We start from the raw sequence: 19,145 nt of genomic DNA, 5'->3' as shown, positions 1-19,145 counted from the left end.
ATGAAAAGCAGTAAACCTGAGGTGTGGGTGACGATGCTGTGGCTTCGCTTTCCCCTGTCCGCGACGCACGCAGGAAATCCCTCTTCAGCTTCCTCCGCTCTCGCTCCACCTGCCAGGATACAAGTGAGAAGTCAGGGCTTGGCTTGGTGCTGCAGCTGCCGCAGAGCCACCTTTATGAAGAGAAGGCTGGTGCATGTGTGGGTTTGCGTGTAAGGGGCCAGCAGTCCTAGGAGGCTAAACTCCTGGTCATGGGGAACACATGCTGGGACAACCCTGAGTGCAGCTCCTGGGCTGGAGAGGCAGGGCCGGCCTCTCAGGCCTTTGGAGCAGGTTCAGCAAACCTTTCTGTGGTGTTTAGGCTTTGTGGGCCACTTGATCTCTGTTGCAACTATTCAGCTCCATTACTGTGGCCTGCAAGCAGCCGTAGACAACAGGTGAATGATTGGGCATGGCTGTGTTCCCATAAAACTTTATTTTCAGAAGTAGGCAGCAGGCTGAATTTGGCCCTCGGGCTGCAGTTTACCAGCCCTTGCTCTGGGGGCTACACCAGAAGTAGGGATCATGCCCACTGGCCCCCGAAGGAGGGAGCCGAGGACGGAAGTTACCTGCTCCAAGGCGGTCCGCAGCTGGACATTGTGGTGCTGCAGCCTGCTCCGGTCAACCTCCAGCTGCGCCACCACTTGCTGTAGCTGTTCAAGCCTTTGTCCCCATGGCTGCTTCTCTTCCATCCCAGCACTAGGTTCACCCTCCACTCCTGAGACCTGTGGGAAAGGGCTGTGGGTCTCACCTGGGCAGCCCCATAGTCAGGTGGGGAACAGGTACAGGGGTAAGGGGACCAAACCAGCAGATCTGGGATTCAAGACACAGTTTCCAAGAGAAGAGGACAAGCTCTCGGGCAGGAGCTCCTCCTTGGGCCATCGGTTCCCACCAGGGCCCCACTCACCTCCCCTGGCTGTACACCCGCCTCTCCTCTGCACCCCAGTTCTGCTCTGCTGGCCGGGCCGGGGCTGTGGAGCGGCTCCTTCTCCAGAGCCTGTCTGGCGAGCTGCAGCTCATCCTGGGGTATCAGGGTGTGGAACAAAATCACGCCATGGCAACCTCACATCCAGGTTCATTCCACCCTCCATCCTCAGCTCAGTGTTCTCATCAGGGCATAATCTTTTGTGTCCTGGAGCTTCTGAGCTCTTCTAGTACAGAACCTTCGTTTTACAGATGGAGAAAACAAAGGAGCAGAGAGGGATCTGCGCAAGGAAATACGGTGGGCTAGGACCGAACCTGTCTTGTTTTAGATCTGCCATAAGCTAAGTGATAACGTGGAGCACTGGGGAGAGAGCTTGGACTTTGGAGCCACACGGAGCCCGGTACTACGCCATCACTTACTGGCTAGATGACTTTGGGTAGGAGATGAGCTCTCTCCAAACCCCAGTTTCCTCATTTGTCCAACGACTACATGCTCCATGAAGCTGAGATCAAACCTCTGGAGTTACACCCCTTTAGATAAATGTGGGACCTAGTGCCAGACGGGTTCCAGGCCCCCCGTGTTTCATAAATGGTAACGGGCACGAAGAGAGACAAGGTGAGGGTGCACGTGCGGGGGGAGGTTGCCGGGGAGAGAGCAGGAGCGTCACAGTAAAAAGACCGCCTGGATGCAATTCTGTGTCTGCCATTTACTAGCTGTATGACCTCGGACAAGTTATTCAGCCTCTCTGAACTGCCGCTCCTCAGCTATAAAATGAGGACAATAGCAGTTCCTGCTCTTCAGGCTTGTTGTGGAAGAAAGTAAGAGTAACGACATCTGGCACGTAAAAAGCTGAAAATAAAAAACGGCACCCCTGCGAGGAAGGGCTGCGTCTGAAAGGCGTCCTTGAGTGGGTGTGGCGGGAGACCCTGACTGGAGCCGCACTGAGTGAATGCTGCTCATAACCCAACAATGTGGACGTGAAGCGCCCTCCTGCCCAGCTGTACACCTTACTTTTTCTGTGTCTATAACAACGGCCTGGAAACAGGAAAGTTGTTTCACTTATTGAATGCTTCCTTCCTACACGCCTCGTACATACTATCTCATTCCATACACAAAACGGCACTCTGGGGCTGGTACCATCATCCCCTCTTTTATCCACGAGAAAGCCAATGGTCAGAGAAGTGAAGGCACTTACTTATCTAGGGTCACACAGCTAACAAACTGAAGAAGTGTACATTGCAAACCCAGGAACTTGACTCCAAAGTTCACAAACGTAACCCTTCTCCGCATGTTGCCCTTTAACCAGGGCAGAGCACTGGGGGCTTCCAGAAGCCAAGTCTCTGCAGAGCTGTGTGTCTGAGATGATAAAGGGGTTCTTGGGGCTCAGCACAAGGGTGTAGAGTTTATCTCCCGGGAAAAATGGGCTTGGTTCCTCTCGGCAAAACAGACAATGCCTCCCTTGGTCCAACGGCCAGCCCTGTTTTCCTGACTGCCCGCTCTGTGCGGGCCCTGTGCTCAGTGCTAGGGATGCAGAGATGACTAAGCCATGACCCTGACCTTGAGGTTAAATGTTACACCTTCAGGTCCACTTCCTTCCTCACTCATCATGCCACAGAGGAGCCCACTTATTTCCAACTGCTGATGAGTCCAAAGCCTCTCTAGGTTCAGTCACATCCTTTAACTCCAGAGTACTTTGCAGATCTGCCCACTGGACATCTCCTCTTGCACGGCCCACTGGCACCTTGCTCCATTTCCAAACCAAACCCATCATTCTACTGTTCTTCCCCAAACCTGCCTTTCTGCATCCCAGTGAGCAAAAACCTGGGGTCTGATTTCTTGCTGTCCTTTCTCTACTCCCCAGCCTCTTAGCCAATCACCTATTGATGTCCCATGATCACCTGGGTCCACCACCCACGTGCCTCCAACTGCACTTCCTGCCTCCGGTCTCCACCTCTCCCCTGACGTCTAGCACAGCCTCTGAGTTAGTGTTCCCAGGTCTACTGCTCCACACAGCAGCCCAAGTGACCTTCCTGAACCGTGTATCTGATCACGCCCTTCCCTGTGCTGAACCCTTCATCCACCTCGTTAACTTGATTTACAAGCCCTGAATGATCGGGCCGCTGCAGTCCTCTCTTGCCAACTTGTCTTCATTGTTCCAGGGGCTCGAATTCCCTACACAGATGCTCCATGTTCTGTCTTACCCAGAAAGTGCCTCCTCATCCTGCACTTGGTTATTTCCTCACTGGTCCCTTCAGATCTAACCTTAAGCACCACTTTTACCAGGAAGCAGCTCAGGACTCACCCCCAGGAAAAGTCGGGTGTCCCTGTAGTATGCTCAGAGCACACTAAACTCCCCCAAGGAGGCACTGATTACAATTAGGCGCTGCGTTCTAATTGCTTACCCACTAGACCGGAAGCTCTATGAGGGCGGGGACTGTGGGTGTCCTATTCTCTTCGCATCCCCACAGACTAGCACAGTGACCTGGATTCCACTCTCATTGAGGTGCTTGTGATCTCAGCTCTCACACACTCTGAGGGGCCACAAGTGCAGTGTGGCAGGTAGCCCCTGAGTTCAGCCACACAGGGCTCTGCCCACCAGTCCTGACGACACACTGAGTGACTCACCTGCAGCCTCTGCTGTTCTGAGTCCCGCTCTAGCACAGAGGATTGAAGGAACATGGCCACCTCCTGCAGACTGCTGACACTGGCCTTGCTCTGGGCCAGGGACAGTGCCAAGTCCTGCGCCTTCTCCCTCCACTCGATCTCCCTGGCCTCTGTCTGCCTCAGGGCTATCTGCAGTCGCTCCAGCTCCTGCTGCAGCCTGGGTCCTGCAGAGTCCAACTTTATGGAGGGCTCCCCCGCTGGGGAGGCTTTGCGGCTGTGGGCTGAGTCCTCCAGATTCTTCCTTTGCTCCCTCAGCTCCAGGATCTCCTCTTCCCTTTGTGCTAGAGTCAGCTGGAGCTCCCTGAGGCTCTCACGAAGGCCCCTCATCTCTTCCTCTTCTCTCTCTGACCCCAGGTTCTGCGTCTCTTGGGTCACATCCTCTCGGAGCCTCTGGGCAAGAGACTTCTCCAGTAGCTGCCTCTGCTTCTTGTGACATCTCAGTTCTTCGTTCCTCTGTGCAAGCGCCTGCTGCAGCTCCTGCACAGCCGCCTGGTGCCGGAGGTCCCGGTCCTGGATCTCACCTTCCCGCTTCCTCAGGACCTCCTCCAGCTGCCGGGCTTGTGCCTGGCAGGAGTCCAAGGCAGCCTGCAGGGTAGATGCGCTGGCCTCCAGGCTGTGGCTCAGTTCTGCCTGCCGAAGGAGTTGCTGCTCTTTCTCCTGTAGGGCAGCCTGAGCCTTGCTGAGGGCCTCCTGCAGAGCCTCTGCCTGGCCCTGGGCAGTCTCCTCCCGCTGCTGGGAGGACTGGCTCTCTACCCGCAGGGCCTCCAGCTCCTGGTCCCGTTCCTTGAGCATCACCTTCGCCCTCAGCCAGCTGTCCTGCAAGGCCCTGGCCTCTGCCTCATGTTCCTGTTCCCGCTCCGCAAGCTGCTGCTGCAGGGCCAACAGAGCCTGCTCCTGCTCCTGAGACTCCACCCTTAGGTCTCCCAGCACCTCTTCCAGGGCCTGCACCTGCCGTCCCTCCATTTCCAGCTCTTCCTGGAGCCTCTGCACATGTCCCTTGTGGTCCTCAAGCTCTCCCTGCCGCTCTTTCAGTGTCACGTGGGCCTGCTCCAGAGCTCTCTGCAGGGCGCTTGCCTCTTCCTTCACCCTCTCCTCCTGCCCCTGGGCCTGCCGCTGTTGCTGCTGCAGGGCCTCTAGCTCCTGGTCCCTCTGGGTCAGGGCTCTCTGGGCCTCTTCTAGCTGACCCTGGAGTGACTGCTCTCTCAGCTCCCCCTGTTCCCTGGCTTCCTGCAAGTGCTGCTGCAGGACCGCGATCTCCTGCTCTCGCTGGGTCAGGAGTAGGCTGGTCTCACCCACCTTCCTGTGGAGGCCCTGGAGCTGCTGCTCCAGCTGGCCCTTGTGCTCCTGAAGTTCCTGGATGCGCTCCTGCTGGCATTCCACCTCCTTCTCCTTGTCACGCAGGATCAGCTTCAGGTGCTCCAGGCTCCCTCGCTGTGCTTTATGCTGGCCCTTCCCCTCCTCTGCCCGCTCCTGCATCAGCTGCCTCTGAGAGGTCAGCTCCCGGCCTCGCTCTCTCAAGGACAGCTTGATCTGTTCCAGGTCCTCCTCGAGGAGCTTGGTCTGCAGTGTCCTCTGATCTTCTAGGACCTGAATCCTCTCCTTCTGCAGCACCGTCTCCTGGTCCCTCCTCTGGAGGTCCTGGGTCAGACGTTCTTTCTGCCTCCGCAGCTCCTCGATCTGTTCTCGCTGGGACTTCACCTCCTGGTCCTTCTCCTGCAGCTCCCTTGCCAGAAGGCTGCTGTGGCTCTCCAGCTCCTGGATCTGGCTGCTGTGCACCTGCAGTTCCTGGCTCCTTTCTTCTAGGTCCAGGGTAAGGTGGGTCAGAGCCACCCTCTGCATTTCCCTCTGGCCCTCCAGCTCCTCAATTGCCTTTTGCTGGCACTCCATTTTGTGATGGTTTTCCTCTAGTTCCAGGGCCAGGCACTCCAGCGTGACCAGCTGCTTCTTCAGATCCTGAATCTGTCCTTCCTGGGATTTGATCAGTTGGTCCTTCTTCTCGAGTTCTAGAAGCTGATGTTCCAAGACATTCCTCTGCGTCTCTTGATCCTTCTCGAGCTCTCTGATCTGTTCCCTCTGCACAGTCAGCTTCTGCTCTCGCTCCTGGACGGCCATGGGCAGATGCTCCAAAACAGATCTGCACCTCTCCAGCTCCTGAATCTGTTCCTGTTGCAGATCCACCTCTTGGTTTCTCTTCTTTAGGTCCAGAGACAGCAATTCCAAAGCCGCCTTTTGCATTTCCCGCTGCTTCTCCAGTTCCTGGATCCTTTCCTGCAAAGCCTCCACTTCCCCATCTCTTTCGGAGAGGGCCTGGGCCAAGATAGCCAGATTCTCCTGCAGAGCCTTCCCTTGGGCCACCTTCAGCTCGCCCTGCTCCTGCAGAGCCTGGGCTCTCTCACGCTCACTCTCCACCTCCTCATTTTTCAGTTTCAGGGCTGAGCGAGCAGTTCGCAGGTCTTCTTCCAGGACCCCGGCAGCACTCGCCTGAGCCCTTGCTTCTGCGACAGATGCTTGCAGATGCTGCACTTGGGCCGTCAGGTTCTCCTTGGCTGCTTGAAGTACCTCTCGCTCATTCTGGAAAACAAGAGGCACAACCACCTTGGACAACACTTCCTTGACACCCTCACTGTGACACAGGCCCTTCCTTTCCTTGCTTTGCAGCACCAGCATTGCTAGGGACTTGGACCAAAAGAACTCGTGCAATCCACTTAAGCTAAGAAAAGAACATCCCTAACCATGTCCCAGGGCTCTACCATGCCCAGAGGAGAAAGCCTGGTGCAAATGAGCCATCCCAGACTCTGAGCTTTGAGGGCAAGGAGCAAAAATTTCAACCTTAATTCCGAAAAATAATTGAAGGAGGATTCACTAGGACTTGAAAATGGCCCTCAGGGATGTGGGGAGAGCCAGAGAAGTAGACACTGCTGAAGGGAGTTGGGCACTGCATATGGACGGGGCAGGACCACAGACCAAAATGGGCCTGGGAGCTAGAGCGTGGGCCCTGAGGGACCACTCCTGAAGCAACGCCCTCCCCCAAACCAGTACCGCTATACCTGGGCCTCCATCCCCTGCAGCTCTGCTCGCCGTAGGCGGCTCTGTAAGGATGCCACCGTTTCGTGCAGTTCCATCAGCTCAGACTCCAGAGACTTCTGTTTTTCCTCCCACTTGGATTTCTCTTCAGGAAGAGGAGAGGTAGTGGAGCAAGGCCCATGGTTGTGGGAGGAAGAAAAGAGGCAGGCAGATGGAAAATGGGGAACAAAAGCAAAGGGAAGAAGGCCAAGGAGAGAATTATATCCAGTTTCAGAGACATCACCCATCTGCCAGCTGCTCCTGTTTGTCTGGGCTCCCGGCTGCTTCCAGACTCGTGTCTGTACCTGCTGCCCAGCTCCAGCTCTGCCCCATAACTCATCACCCCAGCAATTCCTCATCCTGTTCACACAGAGATCCTCAGCCCTGGATTCCAGACAGGATCGAGCTAAGACATTGGAGAGCCCTGCTAGTCACTAGCTCTTTGATTTTGCCAAGGTTCCTAGAGACCAGGCTTGCTTTGCTCGCTGCCCCGCATCCCCACCATTTCTGCAAAAGGCACCAGAACCCAGGGCTCTGTGAATGGCTCCCAGGGAGACCCTCTGGGACACTTTCAAGGCCCAGACCCACTCCCCAGGTGACAACCTTTTCTTCCACAGTAGAGCCTGGAGCCTCAGGACTCTCCCCTCTGCTTTTCTTCCCAAGTGATCACCACCCTTTTGAGCCCTTGGCTGTGGCACAGGTGTGTTCTCTCCAGATGCCCGCTCCTGCTATCTCCCAATCAGGCCATAACCCCACTGTCAAAGGTTAACACTTTCTGAAGACATCATTGAAGATGACAAAAATCAGTAACATGGATACATGACAAAAGATAAAAAATTTTAGAATATTTTCACAGTCCTGGCCCTGGGCTGCCAGTTTTTAAATCTGCAGATAGAGAAAACAGAAGCCTAGCCAGCAACTACTCACTTCATTAAATCTACTTCATTAAATCTCCCTTCATTACATCTGACCCCATTCTCCTAACCCCTTCGGCCAGGATGGCCCTCAAAGGCCGCATAAAGCTGAAAAATAGTTCATGGGGTCATCAGCCCTTTGGAGATGCCTCTAGGTACCCTCTCAGTTCTGGGTAAACAGTGGCTGCCAGGCCTGCCCCTGCCCCTTCTGGGCTTCCCGCCTCTCCTCTCTGCTCCCTCCAAAGGCCCTGGCTGCCTCGAGCTTCTTACCTTCCCGGTTCTGGGAGAGTCGTCTCTGCAGATCCTGCAGCTCTGTGTGGAACTGGCTCTTCTCAGCCTCTCCGTCAGCCAGACGCTGTTCCAGCTTCCGTATCTGGTCCCTCAGATCGTCCTGGGAAGAAAGGGCACGGTTAAACTCAAGTTCCTCCTTCCCCAAAAAGCTATCCCAGTCCAGGGCCCAAGCCTTCTTCCTGGTGGGTCTGCCACCAGGATCTTCTCCCTAATTCCTGGGTTATTTACTTCTGAATGCATGTGCACTTGGCTTCCTGAAGTGATGATAAGCTCTGCTCCCGCTGACTGGAGCCTAGACTCCCCTTTTGTCCCGCCCATGCCATTTGGAACAGAACTCCTGCTAACGTCTGAGCTTGGGGTCACATCTCCTCCCCCTAAACTCCTACTTCAGAGCTTAGCTCAGAGGCCACTTCTCCTTCCTTCTGACCTTCCTCAAGTCAGACTGTATCGTCCCTTCCTCCATTATCATATATCTGTTATCGATCCAGTTCATTCTATCGGTTCTGCTTTATTTAAGAATGCAGTTTGACTCTTCAGCCACAGCACTGAGCCTTCTTGAGGGCAGAAAGCAGGTCTTTCCGTGTCTTGTGTCCCCAGCTCAGTGGCTGGCACGCGGTGGCACTCATTTTTATTGGCTGATATAGGTTTCTTGTGAGGTGGAATTTGCAGGACATTTAGTTCAGCTGAATGTCCTTAGGCTTAGAAAGTTCCTACAAAGGGCAACCTCAGTTCTCAGGGATCTCAGTTTGTTGGTTTTTTCTTCGAGTTCTTGGCACGCAGAATAATTCATGGTTGAGAGGAAAACGATGCAAAACAATCCCATGCATCTGTAAAGGGTTTTTGCGTTCACAGGGCTCATGGAACTCCCTCACTGATCTCATGCTCACAGCCCTGTGAGACAGGCATGATTTGCCCCACTTTACTGCCAAAATCAAGGCCCAGAAAACCAAATGCTTGCTTCCTGGTTGCCAGGGAGTAAGTGACCAAGGTGGAACTCATCCCAATCTGATTTCAGGAAGCAAACCAGCCAAATTGCTATCTAGGTCTTTTCTGGGGAGGTGAAGGGTCCGGGTAGGAGAGCAGGGAGACATACCCGGGCCTGCTGAGTCTTCCACAGGTCTTGGTGGAGCTTGTGGAGGGCCGATGCCACCGCCTCAGCTGAGAGAGCCGTCAGGAGAGGCCTCCTCTTACAGAGGGTCCTTGCTCCATTCTGGTCTGAACAAACGAGGAAACACCTCCTTACTGGGCTGCACTATGGAAAGAATCAGCCACACCTCCCCAGACATGGCCTTGGCCTTCCCACTGATCCCTCCTCTCCTCAAGGAAGCCCTCTAAGTAGCTCACTCATCATGCACTTTCTGCATGCCTAGGTGCCAGGCACTGCGGTGGACACTAGGTAAACTAGCTATCACTTGTTAGGCATTTAGTAAGTGCCAGGAACTGTGTGAGCTATTTTACCTCTGTAATCTCATTAACTCCTTAGAAAAATCCTGAGAGGTAGGTACATTTAACACCTTCATTTTATAGTTGAGAACATCAAGTTCAGAGAGGATGGACAACTTGCCCAAGGGCACAATCTAGCAAATGGCAGAGCTGGGGAGTTCCAGAGATGACTGGATTGATTCCAGAGTCTGTGGCCTTAGCCTTGATGCTTGCTAAGGAACTGCATTCCCCTAACTTCTTCCCTGGGAGCTAGGCCTGGCTTTGGCCCAAAGGACTGAGTTCTGGGGTGGCTGTCTCACCTGGCTCAGGGCCCCAGAGGGAGGGAGCGGAGTCCCCCGCACCACTCAGCTCAGGCCTGCTCTCACAAACAGACCCCAGAGCCTGCTGCAGGACAGAATGGAGGGTGGCTAGCTGCGCCTGAGCATGGTGCCCAGGCTGCTGTTCTGCCACCAGCGTCTCCAGCTGGTTCTCTGTGCTGCGCAGTCGCAGCTGCAGCTGGGCTGCCTTGGCTTCCTGGGCCCACAAGGAAGCTCGCAGCTGCTGCTCTGCGACTCGAGATGCCTCTAGCTCCTCCAGCAGCTGTGCTTCCTGGGCCAGAAAATCAGCCTCTTTTTCCTTCACCTCCTGCTTCAGTAATTCCACCTGCAGGGAGGAAGTGTCGTTACTCTGAGCAGAGAGGACACCCACTCCTCAGACCATGCCCCGCTCTGGCCCAGACCCAGCCCTACTCAGACCCCAAGTCAACCTTGATCAGGGCTGGAGGCTCAGCTCCCCAGCAGGTAGGGATGGCTCTGCAATGAGTGCTACCCAAGATGGGACCTTCATGGCTGCCCACTCACTCCTGACACGTGGGTGTAGGCTACGCAAGTGGGCTTTGGCCCTGGCTCCCTGGCAGTGGTGCCAATTCCCTGCTATGATTAGAACTCTGCCTGAAACCCTCACCCTGAGCCTAAGGAGATCAGTCAAAGTAAGACTGGCTACCATTTATTGAATGCTCATTGTATACGTGACACTTTACATATACCTATAATGGTTAAAAGATGAAGAAACTGATGCTCACACCCGGAAGCAGTAGAGCTGGAGGTCAAACTCAGGGTCTGGATCCTTATCTGCTGCAGTTTATTGCCTATTTTTTACTCCCTCACTTGTCCCCTCCCAATACTGTCTTTCCTTTGTACCCAAGCACTGGGGTCCTCCTGTGAGAAGACTGAGTCCCCAGAAGTCCCTTGCCTCTGCCTACCTGATCTGAAGTAGCACTTAGTCCCCTGCTGTGTCTTGCCAAGCAGGCCAACCACACTGGGAAGTAGCCGTGCTTGAACTAGGCCTGCGTGACCTCTGCCCCTTTGGGCACTAAGTTCTGGGCCAACAGGTTCCTCACAGGAGCCGTTGTCAACTCTGGGTCTGGTTCCCAAACCCACCCTGCCCAGTCCCGGCCTCCCAGTCCTGCCAGGGCTGCTGCAGTCCCAGCAACCCTGTAATGAGGAAAAAGAGGAAGGTCCTCTTCACGAAACAACTCTGAGCAATCACCCCCATCTCCAGGAGCAGGCTTCCACCAAGAAGCAGGACCCATCACCGAAGGTCAGGGGGAGCGGGTACCTGGGCACTGAGCTCTTTCTGTCCTTCCTGGGCCTCCTGCATGTCCTGGCGCAGGGAGCTCAGCTCCTGTTGTCGAACAGAGTCAGCTTCTTCTAAGACAAGGAGTCTCTGTTCCTTCTCCACCAGAGACAGAGTCAGGCTAAAAGGAGAAGGGTCGGAGGGCCAGGCCATTCTCTCAGGGAATGAACAGCTACCTTCTCAACTGATTGTACTAAACATAGCATTGATGATCAAAATAGAAAGAGCAATGATAAGGATTACAGTGTAACAATAAAGGTTTCTATTTACTGAGCACCTACTGAGTGGTCCTAGATACTTCTTGCATAGGATACCTCAATATAACTTCAGTTTATTCTTCTCTGGGAAATTCCAGAAATATTTACAGCATACCTCAAGTCTAACATGTCTATTCCTTCAGTCCCCTCTGCACCTCCCCTGCCCCCAATCATCCCCTATTATGTTCCCGAGCTCAGTGAACCCCATCTAAGAAGCCTTGACCATATCACAGAGTTCCCCCTCCATCCCTCCTAAACCCAATGCATGACTGCAGATAACTGATTCCAATTTCCTTAACGTCCTGTAGACCCCTCCTCTCCCGCCCATCTCACCCCCCTACCCTGGTTCAGCTTTAGTATCTCTCATCTAGATAATTGTACCAGTCTCCTAGCTTGTCTTCCTGCCTCTAGTCTCATCAACAAAAGGATGTGTCCCGCCCCAAACGCCTGCAGGCCTGAGGATCCATGCTGCCTTTCATTCTGGGTGATCTTGCCTCATTCCTGATGTTTCACTATCCCTTATAATAAGTCATAGATTGGGCTGTGCTGAGTTGCCTACTTAAAATCCTGCGATGGTTTCCTACCAAACCTAAGATAACTACAAACTCCTCCCTGTGACCTAGAAAATCCTGAATGCCATGGACCTGTCCAGCTCAGGTCACTTTCTCCTCTGTCACCAGGCTCCAGTCATGCCACACCTTCAGGCTCACCAAACACCCCAAACTCTGATCTGTTTCAGAGTCATGGCATGTGATTTCTGTCCCCCTTGGCGTGGGGGCTCCATCTCATCCTTCAATGGTCAGTTTCAAAGCAATCTCCTGAGCAAGGTCTTCCCTAACGTCCAAACTAGACCCCCCTGCCCGCCCCCATTTCTATGTCAGCCTCCTAGCTCTTTCCTCCTCACCATGTAACATAATCTGCAATAATTTATTTGGGGGATCACCTGATGGATGTCTTCCCCACAAAACTATCCATTCTGTTGAGATAGGTACTATACTGTCTTGTTTATCACTGTATCCAACCCCTGGCAGACTGCCTAGTGCACAATGCACGTGACTAATTATTTACTAAGTGAAGTGTGGGATTTGAAGACAGGGACAGCGTCCTACCCACCTGGGTATACAGATATAGCCCACAGCTGGAGACATGAAAGGTGAGATGAGCTAACACACAATACAATACACAGATGATGTATTATTACAGAATTGTACCCCTGAAAACTGTATCATTGTATTAACCAATGTCAGTTAATAAGAAGACTACACGACCTGAGCTAAGAACTGTCAACCTCACAGTGACCACGGTAGCCAGACAGGCAAAAGCCAGCTCCATGGCTTGTCTAGCCTACCTGGCTTTGTCTCTCTCCAGCTCCTTCTGAATTTGGCTGCACTCCTGGGCCTCTCTAAGCTTCTCCTGAACCTCCTGCTCCACCAGTCTCCAAGAGTCATCCTTGGAAACCAGCTGAGACTTCAAGTCTTCCACCTGGAAAATTAAAGGCATGAGAACCAAGGGCTGGGGGCGAGTGGGCGAATGCTTCTCATCTAGGGCTTTGTGGTCCTTCACAGTTTACCATAGTAAACCTTACCACCAATCAACCCATACACACTCTTCTTAGCCAGCCCCTCCCCAAATACCAGCCAGCTTGGTCACCTGTCTCCCAGCCTCACATATGCTGGCTAAAGGCAGGCACACATAAAAATCTTAACTGAATATAACTATACCCGAAGGCAAAGTGGTGGGCAAGTGTATAATGATTATATTTTTTAAATGAACAATCAGCCCTGGCTGGTGTAGCTCAGTGGATTGAGCGCGGGCCTGCGAACCAGACGATCGCGGTTCGATTCCCCGTCAGGGCACATGCTTAGGTTGCAGGCCAGTTTCCGGCAGGGGCCAGTTCCCTGCAGGGGATGCATGAGAAGCAACCATACATTGATGTTTCTTTCCTCTCTCCTTCCCTTCCCCTCTAAAAAGATAAATAAATAAAATATTAAAAAAAAAAACAATCAGAACACCTACTGATATAGGGTTCTGAGAATGAAAAACAATCGGAATAAATAAGCAATCTGGGTAAAAATGCTGATCTATGGGAAGGATGAGAAGAACAACTACCATCTGGGCTGCCCGAGAAAATCTTAAGTTCTGGGATCACCACAGATTACTACCCCAGGCTCAAGGGGCACGTGCTCCGCTCTGAGCACCCTTCAACCTTCCCCTCCCAAGCTCCCCAGGTTCCCTTGTCCTGCAGGAGGGAGCGGGGCAGCCTGGCTCTGCTCGGGAAAGGCTGTGGGGCTGGGAGAGAGGAAGAGGGACCTGCTTCTGCAGGTTTATCTTATCCTGCAGGAGGGAGCTGCCTTCTTGTCGGAGGGCAGTGAGGTCATCTCTGTGCTTCTGGGCTGCCCGCTCCAGCTCCCGCTGAGCCTCCCGGAGCTGGGTCTGCAGCATCCTGGTGGTCTCCTGCAAAGCGGGGAGATGGCTGTGACGAGAGGAAGCTTTCACAGGGTGTCTGGGTCTAGAGAGTTCATGCTGTAGAAATCCATGTTGTATAAATACTAATTTTTTAGTCGGATTAGCAAAAGCTGAGGCAGGACCCAGCAATCTCCCTTGCCCTGCCGCCTCATCTCCTCACTTCCTATCCTTTTCCTCCCTCCCAAAGCACACCCGCTCACCCAGAGTTTCTTGGTCAGGGTCCCTGGGTTGGCAGCAGTCCCTCCCCAGGCCATCGCAGCAGACTCCTGTTGCACAGCCCTGCTTCTCCTTCACACTGCACCCCCAACACACACGCACGATCACACAGGCATAAACACACAATTCTCCACTCAACGACAAAGTGTTTTTAAGCATGTACACCAAATCATGTCCTTCTCTGCTTTTTAAATACCATCCAACAGCTTCCCACCGCCCCCAGAACAAAATCCAGGCTCCCACCACGGCTGACACAGGGCCTCTGCCTGTCTCTCCACTCGCTCCTGAGTTTATCATGCTGGAGTCATGCCACGTCCTTTCTGTCCTCGGGCTCCCCAGGCCCTTTGCTGTCTGTCCCAGGGCCCTTCTGAGGCCTATTTCTTTTGCCTGCACCATTCTTCAAATGGCTGGCTTCTTTGCTTTTTGACAGTTTTATTAAGATACAGGTCACATGCCATAGAAGTCACCCATTTAAAGCATAAAGTTCAATGTTTTCCAGTGTATTCTATTCACAGAGATTTGCAACTATCACCACAATACATTTTAGGACATCTCCACCACCCCAGAAAGAAACCCTGTACCATCCCCATCTCGTACCCTCTCCTCCCCTCCATTCCTCTACTCCCTGTCTCTGTGGATTGTCTGGACATCCCGTGTAAGTGGAATCATGCACGGTAGGGCTTCTTGTGACTGGCCTCTTTCACTTAGCACAGTGTTTTCAAGCTTCTTCCCTATTGTTCCATGGGCTGGCTCTTTTTAAACCTCACGTCTCAGCTCAAATGTTCCTTTGCCACTGGGGGCCTCCCTGACCACCTGTCCAAAGCGGCCACCTTTGAATCTCTCTCTGTGATGTCCCCTTATCTGACAGCACCTGCTACAACCTGTGATTATCTCATTCTTTTGTGTCTGCCCATCTCCATCTGTCTCTGCCACTAGAATGTAAGCTCCTGGAGGGCAGGGACCACGTCTGTCATGTTCGCTGTGAGCTGCAAACCACGCTTGCCACGTGTGGGCGCCAGGCACAGGGCCTGGCCCAGGGAAGTGACAGTTGAATGAGGAAACCGAAGTTCCCTCTCCTTCCCTGCTCAGGACCACCCTCCGTACCTGCTCCTGCAGCTTCTGAGCCTTCATGTCCTGCCTCAGCCGTTCCAGTTGCTGGCTGGCATCGGCCAGCTCCCTCTGGGTCTGCAGCAGTGTCTCCAGGAGGGACACCCTCTCCTTCTCTGTTTCTACCTGCATCTGTGGGGGGGCAGGAGGGCGAGGGCTTGTTGGGTCGAGGCCACCAGCACATTCCAGCAGCTCTGCGGCTCTTCCGGTGAATAGGGCGGGGGCTGAGGGCAGAGGAGGGTCTGGACCTGCTGACAGAGAGCCAGGAAGTGCAAAGGTTGCCGCTGGTTTTCAAGCTGACAGGATGTGGTAAGCGTCAGCCCTCCCTCAGGAAGTATGACATATCACTGGCCCTGCAGCTAATGCTGACGATCACCCAGCTCTCTGGCAGCAAAGTGCACAGTTACACTCTGTTCTAGGAGCCCTGGGGGCACTACTCTTGGAGGGGAAAAGGAAGTGGTCGACGGCAGGGGAACCAGAGGTTGGCTGTCTAGCCCCCCACCTGGCATAGGGTGCTCTTGGCCTCGGCCTGTTCTTCTTCCCTCTGGGTCCGGAGAGCCTCAGTTTCTGCCTGCTGCTCCCTCAGCCTCATTTCTAGCTCCATTTTCTCCCTCTCTAGGCATTCCAGAGCCTTATCCAGTTCCTGCTGGTGCCGGGAGCACTCCTTCTCCTGGTCAGACAGAGGAAACACTGTTACAACCATATGGGTGAGGACAGGAGGCAGAAGGAGACCCGGAGGAGAAAAACAAGTCCACTGCTCCCCAGAGGTATGATCTCGGAGCCGCTCTAAGCCTGTCCCCTCATCTGTAAAGTGAGGCTACAACATCACACGTAAAAGTGCTTTCTAAAGTGCAGCTGTCCCTACTGTAAGCTTTGAGTATTTTAGAGCAACCACGTCACGGCTGACGGCTGTTAACAATGAGCTGGGGTGGCAGATTCGCCCTGCTGCCCACTCTCCCCTGCTCTGGTGGCGGAGTCAGCCTTCTGGAAAGTCAGGTGGAGCCCTCAGGGGACAGAGGACGTCCCCTGTTAAACGGTACAACAGCATCCGGATGCGGCACCCTGGTCCTCTCAGAGGTCCACCAGTGACCACAGCCTTCCCTGACCTCCCAGGCTAACCCAGCACCCTCTATTAGGTTCTCAGGAGAGTGGTGACGGGCTCTGCAGCCAGGCCGCTACGAACTTCAGGACAACACTGCTAGTGCGACCTCACTTAATTTCAATCGCATCTCTGTGCCTTACTTTCCTGGTCTAGAAAAATGCAGGTAACAACAGTGCCCTCCTAGGGTTGTTTTGAGCATTAAGATAAGTCACGTAAAGCACTTTAAATGGTGCATAGCACACAGAAAGAATCCAGGCTTCACTATATATCATCACCACCATCATCATGAGTAAAAAATTGTGCCTAGGTTGAGAGGAGTAAATGTAGGAAAGATATTCTGAATGTTCCTGTGTCATTTAGGAGAAAGGTGAACGTACTGATTAACTTAAGGCTTCTTTTTAAAAGAATGTATTGGGGAACACTGTCAATAACCTCCCGTAAATTTCAGGCGTAGGGCATCACAAGTTGTCACCTGTGCACTCTACTGTGTGCCCGCCACTCAAAGCCCAGTTTCCTTCTGTCGCCACACATCTGATCCTGCTTGAGATTTTCAGTATGTATTTTAAAATATTAAAGGAAACAACAGAATAAAAAAATAGAGTATCTATCACCCGCAGCAGTAGAGAGAAAAAACAGGTGAGAAAAGATTACGACTCAATCACCCAATCTAACCTTCTAAAAGAAGTTAAGAAAGGTGATTCCCCCCTCCACTCTCACAAAGAGACAAAAAAAGGCAGTACGAACAGCATGAGGTGGTAGAAATAAACCCAAATATACCTATAACTACAATAAAAGAAAACGGACTAAATGATGTTATTAGAAGACAAAAGAAACACAGTTCTGAATTGGCAAGAACAGGTCCAAGGCATTCCTCTGCCCCCTTGCCATCCTGGGGCCAGCTTCACAATTCTAAACCCCCAGGACCAGCCCTGGTTGGTGTGGCTCAGTGGATTGAGCACCAGTCTGTGAACCAGAGAGTCCCTGGTTCGATGCCCAGTCAGGGCATATGCCTGTGTTGCAGGCCAGGTCCCCAGTACAGGGTATGTGAGAGGCAACCACACATTGATGTTTCTGTCCCTTTCTTCCCCTCTTTCTAAAATCAAATAAAATCTTAAAAAAAAAAATCCCAGGATCCACTCTCAATTCTCTGTACATACCCAAACAACAATAACAGCAAACACAAATACAGAGCTATATATACACTAGAAATCCTTCCTAGTGTTTTTCACCTATTAACTTATTTTAGAGGTACTGGACCAAAGAAACCCAAAACACTAACTCAAAAGAGTATATGCACTCCTATGTTCACTGCAGTGGTATTCACAATAGGCAAGATATGGAAGCAGCCCAAGTGCCCCCAAATAGACAAGTGAATTAAAAAAAAGTTGTGGTAAATATATACAATGGGATATTACTCAGCCATAAAAAGAATGAAATCTTACAATCTGTGAGAATATGGATGAACCTAGAGGAAAACTATGCTAAGTGAATAAATTAGTCAGAGAAAGACAAACACCATATGATTTCACTTATATGTGGAATCTAAAGAACAGAATTAACAAACCAAGAAAATAGAAACAAACATAGATACAGAGAACACACTGATGATTGCCAAAGGGGAGGGAGTTTGGGCGTCTGGGTAAAAATGGGGAAAGAATTAAGTACAAATGTGAAGTTATAAAATGGTCACGGGGACGTAAAGTCCAGCACAGTCACTGCCACGGTCATTAACTATGCGTGGTGCCAGGTGGGTACTGGAAGTACGGGGGGAACTCTCTGCAGAATATATGATTGTCTACTACACACCTAAAACTAACACAGATAATACTGCATGTAAACTGTAACTGGAAAACTTTATTTCTAGTTTGCACTTCTCCTAGAAGCTGGAGACTTCACCTTGGTAACCAGGCTAGTCCTGTTCAGATTTCACTCTTGTGAGTGGTTAACACCTGGACCAAGAGCCAGCAGGAGGCGCACTCAGTAAACGGAGGCCAGGTCTGCCTCTCCCACCCCCCACCCCCGCCACACCCACCACCTACCCATTTCTCCTGGAGCCGCTTCACCTCCTCCTCATGGGCTGACTTCTGCTGCTGCAGGGCAGTCTGCCCCTCTTGCTCAGCCCGGGCCAGCTGTCTGGCTGCTGTTTCCCGCTCCTGCTCTGCCTGGCTCCGTTCAGTGTCCAGTTCCAGCTTCAAGCACCTCACTTCCCCTAAGATGCCAGGGACAGGATCTGGCCTCTGAGCCTCTCCCCTCCTCCTTTTACTCCTCTCCCCAGACCTCATGAGCAACTCCCATCTCAGAGACCCTGGGCCTGGCTGGAGAAGGAATTCTAATAGCTCCCCACTGCCTTCCTGGCTGTCAACATCCCCATGGAATGGGGCATGCCCATCCCAGTTGGGCTCTCACCTTGGATTACTTCCTTGGCTTGAGTGACAGTTTGAATCTGGACTTCCAGCTGCCCCTTGGTGACCTCTATCAGAGAATTTTGTTGCTGGGCCTCGAACAGACTGCTCTCCAGGAGCTCCTTGGCTGAGCTGTCGGGTGCCGGAATCAGGAAGAGTTCTTACCCATCAAGCCCCTTACCCTTCCTTCAGAGGAGTTGGGTTCTAAGTACTGGCTACCTGGAGAAGTTAGCGGGGCAATGACAAATTCATAACTCGTGAAGAACCCACGCAGGTTAGGCAGGGAACCTCGCCTGGCTACCCTTCGCCTTGCAAAGCTCTCTCTGCCCTTGGCTGAACTGGGCCTGGGCCCTACCTGAGCCCCAGAAGTTGCTCAGAGAGGTCCTGCCGGTCCCGCTCCACAGCCTGCAGCCGCACCTCCAGCGCCGCCCTCTCCCGTACTAGGGCCTCCTTCTCCTGGACTTCCCGGGCCAGCACGTCTTCCAGTCGCTTCGTGTCCTGATGCAGCTGCTCCAGCTGAGCCGAGGCTGCCTCTTGCTGGTGACGAGCCTGGGGGGAAGAAATTGGTGAGATAGAGAGCAGGCGCGGGTTCCCCTCAGAGTTACTACCATGGGCTTGGGCTGATGGCTGCTCAGGGATTCTGGA

General features: G+C 52.8%; 1 protein-coding gene across 6 annotated transcripts in view; it reads right to left on the bottom strand.

The window, feature by feature from the left end:
* CEP250 (centrosomal protein 250) overlaps positions 1–19,145 on the bottom strand; it is a 45,024-nt gene that overhangs the window by 2,909 nt on the left and 22,970 nt on the right. For all 6 annotated transcript variants that reach the window (XM_037043940.1, XM_037043938.1, XM_037043942.1 and 3 more), the window contains 16 exons: positions 18,856–19,049; positions 18,505–18,632; positions 18,138–18,307; positions 15,499–15,666; positions 14,994–15,128; positions 13,518–13,661; positions 12,556–12,689; positions 10,933–11,071; positions 9,636–9,978; positions 8,987–9,108; positions 7,873–7,993; positions 6,673–6,794; positions 3,587–6,196; positions 944–1,057; positions 606–761; positions 17–109 (listed from right to left, as the gene is read on the bottom strand). In XM_037043940.1, the coding sequence (XP_036899835.1) occupies positions 17–109; positions 606–761; positions 944–1,057; positions 3,587–6,196; positions 6,673–6,794; positions 7,873–7,993; positions 8,987–9,108; positions 9,636–9,978; positions 10,933–11,071; positions 12,556–12,689; positions 13,518–13,661; positions 14,994–15,128; positions 15,499–15,666; positions 18,138–18,307; positions 18,505–18,632; positions 18,856–19,049 (4,893 nt within the window). The remainder of the gene's footprint in view (positions 1–16; positions 110–605; positions 762–943; positions 1,058–3,586; positions 6,197–6,672; positions 6,795–7,872; positions 7,994–8,986; positions 9,109–9,635; positions 9,979–10,932; positions 11,072–12,555; positions 12,690–13,517; positions 13,662–14,993; positions 15,129–15,498; positions 15,667–18,137; positions 18,308–18,504; positions 18,633–18,855; positions 19,050–19,145) is intronic.

This window comes from Sturnira hondurensis, unplaced genomic scaffold (assembly GCF_014824575.4).
Source record: "Sturnira hondurensis isolate 20B ecotype Veracruz unplaced genomic scaffold, ASM1482457v3 Scaffold0004136, whole genome shotgun sequence".
NCBI classification, from domain to species: Eukaryota; Metazoa; Chordata; class Mammalia; order Chiroptera; family Phyllostomidae; genus Sturnira; species Sturnira hondurensis.
This window is presented reverse-complemented; position numbering and strand designations above follow the sequence as displayed.